The sequence below is a fragment of the Hibiscus syriacus genome, unplaced genomic scaffold, assembly GCF_006381635.1.
Source record: "Hibiscus syriacus cultivar Baekdansim isolate YM2019G1 unplaced genomic scaffold, ASM638163v2 tig00110379_pilon, whole genome shotgun sequence".
NCBI lineage: Eukaryota > Viridiplantae > Streptophyta > Magnoliopsida > Malvales > Malvaceae > Hibiscus > Hibiscus syriacus.
In genome coordinates, this window is record NW_024062713.1 from 100,338 (window position 1) to 105,672 (window position 5,335).

A 5,335-nucleotide genomic window follows, 5' to 3' on the forward strand; every position below is an offset into this window, starting at 1 on the left:
TGATCGTTGAGCCCAGTAACGTTCATCCGTATCTAATAATGCATGTAATTCTTGTTTTGTCGTAACCAACCTTCGAAAGTTCATGCGTTGATTGCTTCTACTGAACCCTTCGTTAATCACCTTTTTAAGTTTCATAATTCTCTTTTTGGTTTTTGAGAATTTAGCATTCTGCCAGTGATGCAAAGCATCACCGACTGCCTCTAATTTCCCGAGGGTTGACCCGAATGTATATTTCCAGGTCGCTTCAACTTGTGCAATACAAGTTCGCTCATGTGACCAACACGTTTCAAACCGAGAGCACTCCCTGCCATGTCCTTACCAGTGTCCATGTCCATCATGTTTTGTGTTCATAACTAGAAAACAATGATCTAAATATGCCGTATATTCGGAATAAAGGATATTGAACAAGCCAAGAAGTCGATGCCATGTATCTATCCAATCGTTCAGCAATCATTGTTTACGAATTGTTACTCTTAAACCATGTATACCATCCTTTAGATGGGCTACAGTCGGACAACTCATTACAATCAAGTACCGCTCGGAAATCATCAAGTTGAATCCTCGATTTACAACGACTTCCAACCTTTTCAGAATCCATTAGTATTTCATTAATGTCCCCACCTAAAAACCAAGGTAAATTTGATGAGCGCTTACTAAAATCAATTAACCGCCAAATTTTATGTTTATATTGAGCATTATAATGCCCATATACTCTGGTGAAATGAAATCGGTCATTTGCAAAATTCAAAATAAAATCCACATAATTAGAAGAGTAAGACAAAAGAGCAACACTGACATTCTTATTCAAAGCAACATAAGTCCAGTACAATCGTTACTACGATCAATTGTAAAACAACCATGCATTCCTAATCTATTCCTAATAACTTCACTTTTATTCTGACATAACCTCGTTTCACTTAAAAAGACAACTTGAATAGAATGATTACTAATAAAGTGTTCTAAAGCTTGAACTGCTCGAGAGTTAACCCTCAGTAGTTCTAACATAGGATATTCATGGCATCCGGCGGGGTGTCCCGCAGCCTTCGCCGATTTCTACTTTTTCTTTCCAGTTGCACCACCAACAATGTTTTCAGAAGTAGAGGGCACTCTGGTTCATTTGGAATTGATTTGGTTGGTAACATCAGACTTTTTCTTGAAGGTGTCGCTTTGAACTTTTACCTCCTGAGTCATCTTTCCCACCAAAGTCATGCTTCGATGTTGCCACTTTAGATCCATTCTCCGACTTGGCTTTAGCCGAGTTGACAGTAGGGATGCTTCCCACTTGAGGCCATTTCCTCGTCCTTGGTCGGTTCAATAGGTTCCACCACCACCTTAGTCGGTTCGGTAACGTTACACATGCGCAGCAGTCTCGTTCCCATCGTGCTCATCCATTAAATCATCGCCATTTAGAATTTCATTCAATTGATCCTTCGGGATATGACTACTGCCTTTATCAACAGCAGATATAGTAACATGTAATTAATGTAGATATAGTACTATATGAGTGAGGGTCTCAACTCTCAACCTAATTTATTCCATTTCCAAATCAAATATCAATAATTTAAATATATAATAATTGAAATAAAAATAGGGTAAATTATAAGTATAGTACCTAAACTATTAGTTTTGATCCATTTTAGTATCTACCCTTTCGATTTTTTCAAAATCATACCTAATGATTAGTTTTTGTTTCATTTTAGTACCTACCATTAAAAACTTAATGTTTTTAGTACCTAAACTATAAATTTTGGTCTGTTTTAGTATATAAACTTTCAATTTTTTAAAAAAAAATTAACAATAAATTTTGAATGAGGTGCTAAAATGAAACAAAAACTAAACTTTACATTTGATTTCGAAAAAATAAAAGTTTAGGTATTAAAATAGATCAAAAATGATAGTTTAGGTACTAAACGTGTAATTTACCCATAAAAATATTCCTTAATAAAAAATTAAACAAATTTCAGTTTTAATAATTAAAGTACACGAACAAAAAAATTTGGTGACTATAAGTATTAATTCAACCTATTACCTTTTTTATATTAATGAGCATCTTTGACTCTTGAATACATATCCAGGTGTAAACACTTCCTCAAACTTGTTGCAATTTTGATTGATAACATAAATAATTTGATTGATAATTAGTTCTAACCACGATATTGGTGTCATTCATATACTTTTATCTAATCATATTTTAAATATATATATATATATTAGTAAAAAAATGTAATACATTAATAATCAATATTATTTAAATTTTAACATATCCGTTTGTATTTTCCTAATGTATTTTAATGTTGATGTTTAGCATCTGAAATTATTTTTTAAACATGAAAGGGTGTTGATTAGATTTAATGCAAGGGGTTGATCTCAACAAGGGTTCACATGGGAAGAACAAAACGATGACCCACAAATTAGCTTGCATGCTACTGCTACAAGCCAAAATTTTGAATTAAAGGGCTGATTGCAAAGATTGGATATTAAAAAAAGAAATAAGAAATGAAGAAGAAACTTTCACACTGCTTTCATGGATCCCACCATCATTGCCATTTGATCAGTCAGCATAATCAGATTTGAGTGCTCACATTCTCCTAAAGAAGGTTTATATATTTTGAAAAAGAAAAAGCTAAAAAAGAGAATATATATACATATATGATATATCTTTCTATGCTTATATCAATACTATTTTGCAGAACTATAATTTCCAGAATTTATGAGACACCATAGCTATGATTTGAAAGTGAGAATACTCAATTTAGTCCTCAATATTTGAGACACAAGATTGAAGTAACATCCACGATATTTGCAGTTGTCATTGTCCTAAATATATTTGAGCATGAGACTTGTGTCCGATATATCTAGATATATATCGAACATAACATGCTCGGATCAAACATTAATCAGAATCCAAGTACTACATTTGACCAACTAATTTACTTGGACTATAACCTTCCACATGAACTAACCTGTGGAGACCAGATGATATTAGATTGCTGAGATGTGCAAAACCGTGGAAAATATATGTATGAAATATCTTCTTTCCAGGATATGATAACATGAACTTCATTAGTACAAATGGCCCTTTTTTCCTACATGAATTCTATTCTTTTCCATTCAAGTTTTACAAACAAAAGCAAATGGCTATGGTGATTGGTGAGTAATTTTTCAAGTTTCAGATTTCAAGTCAAAAACATGTGACATAAGAAGCCAAGATAAAGCACAATAAAGTTTGATTTGATCAAGTGTGTAAGGATAACGTTAAGCTTTCATTGTTCTTGTGATTTCTTCAGCCAGGGGAGGTCTGAGTTAAGAGAAGATGGCATACCAATTTGAGCATCTGAAGAGCTTGAGAATTTGCCTTTCTTAGACCAAAGCCAGATCTTGGAAACCGAAAAGCTTTCCCCTTTACTCATACTACTAATCTTCTTCTCTTCCACATCTCTTTCGGCCGAAGAATTTCCATTCAGTTCCGAACATCTCGATAGCTTGATACCCTCGCTGCGGTGTTGGCAGCTGTGTCGACCATTAGAGAGGGTAACCCTCAGATCTGAATTGCCAAACACATACTGATATGAACCCATTGAAAAACACCTCCTTGCATCCAAGTTGCTGCTGTTGGTTTCACCACCAGCCTCATCTGGTTCACCACTTAGCCTTCTGAATTTCCCTAGCCTAACAGGTAAAACCCCTTTGTCAACAACAATTTCCTCCATTTCCACAGTTTTCTGACAAGGGGTGTACCTATTTTCACCATTGCCACCACACCCTTCATCTTTCCTAAGGTCATCAAAATCAAAGACTGGATTCTCCATTGAAAACCCAGGAGCAAAAAGGGTGCCTCTACAGAGAGGGCATGTCGAATTCGACAACAGCCAAGTGTCGATACAGTTTATATGAAAGACATGACTACACATAGGAAGCAATCTCAGCTTATCTTTCTCAGAAAACTCACATAAACAGACAGCACAGTCAAAGGGCTCCTTGGGACCAACAATTTCCTTGTAATGGAAAACAGGTAAAGCATCAATGAAAGCTTGATCTAAACCAGAATCATGAAGGTGGAACAGCTGTTGGAGTTGTCTTTGAAGGACTTCGGAGGTGGACATGTCAGGGTATCTAGTATTAGATTGAGAAGATGTAGATGAAGATGGATGCTTTATAAGGAATCTAACAAGAAGATGGAGGAGACCAGAGATGAAAAACAGAACAGCCAAGATTACTATAATGAAAAGAACAGCAGGACTGATTCTAGTACCAGAAGATGATGGTGGTGAAGGGTTTGAATCTCTATGAAAAGCTGTAGCAGTTAAAGGAGATGGAGGAAGAGGAGGTGGGTATTGAAAGTAACCATCTTTCTGCATGATTTGCTGATGATGAACCCAAAGCATCTTCAAATGGTTGCTATCTAACGTCCTACACATCATAAAACCATAACTCTGAAACCCAAAAAACAAAACCAGAAATAAAAACTCAAACCCACCTCATATTCCAAGCCTAAAAATCAATGCTCATAACAAAACCTTTCCTTTTCACAGCAAAGAACACAATATTCTCCACAAATTTCCTTTTCTTCCTTTATATCCTCCAAAACCCTTTATCCTTTTAACAATCCATTAAACTAACATATAAAAAAATTGAGTCTTTGAATAATTTACCTGCCTTCAAAATGAAAGAAAGAAGTGGAAAGTCAAGAACGGTATCTAATCACATTATTTATCAAAAACCCAATCTCAAAAATAACATTTTTTTTCTTTTTCTCTTTTAAAAAGTGAGTCGTCGCCTTCCCTTTCTAGTTTTTGGTGTTAATAGAGAAAAGGGCAGTAACAAGAGAGAATGGCAGAACAGCAGCTGTAGCTTCCCAAGTGAGAGACAAAGGGGCTAAAGTTTAAAGTTTTGAAGGATGCAAAGAGAATCACCCGAAAATGTTCACGTGTAATATACGATTAAAAAAATATTATTAATTTATTATTGTTTAAATGATAAAACTAATAAAAATAATCGAAAATATTATTAGACGTTAAAAAATATCGATTTTATTATTATCGGGTGTTTTAACTAAATATTTTAAAAATGACTGAAAATATTATTAGGTAAAAAAAATAACCGAAAATAAAAAAAAATTGATGTTTTTAGAAGCAGACAGGTTTGATGCTGTCCTATTAATGGTTTTGGTTAAAAGTCTAAAAAGTTTATTTAGTTCCATTTAATGATTTTGGGTTTTTGATATTACATTTAGATTGATGGATCTTTCACTAATAACATGAAAATGACTTTTTTTGGGTGGGGCTGGGGAAGAAAATACATATTTTTAAGATAACAAAATTGTATTATATATGAC

The 5,335-nt window shown here is 34.1% G+C and overlaps 1 protein-coding gene across 1 annotated transcript; it reads right to left on the reverse strand.

Moving 5' to 3' along the window:
* Window positions 1–3,019: 3,019 nt before the first annotated feature.
* Window positions 3,020–4,829, reverse strand: LOC120121755 (RING-H2 finger protein ATL46-like). Its single transcript, XM_039141045.1, has 2 exons — window positions 4,653–4,829; window positions 3,020–4,410 (listed from the first exon to the last, which is right to left on the reverse strand). Exon 2 carries the CDS (start codon window positions 4,383–4,385, stop codon window positions 3,264–3,266), a length of 1,122 nt encoding a protein of 373 aa, XP_038996976.1. The 5' UTR covers window positions 4,386–4,410; window positions 4,653–4,829; the 3' UTR covers window positions 3,020–3,263.
* Window positions 4,830–5,335: the final 506 nt, after the last annotated feature.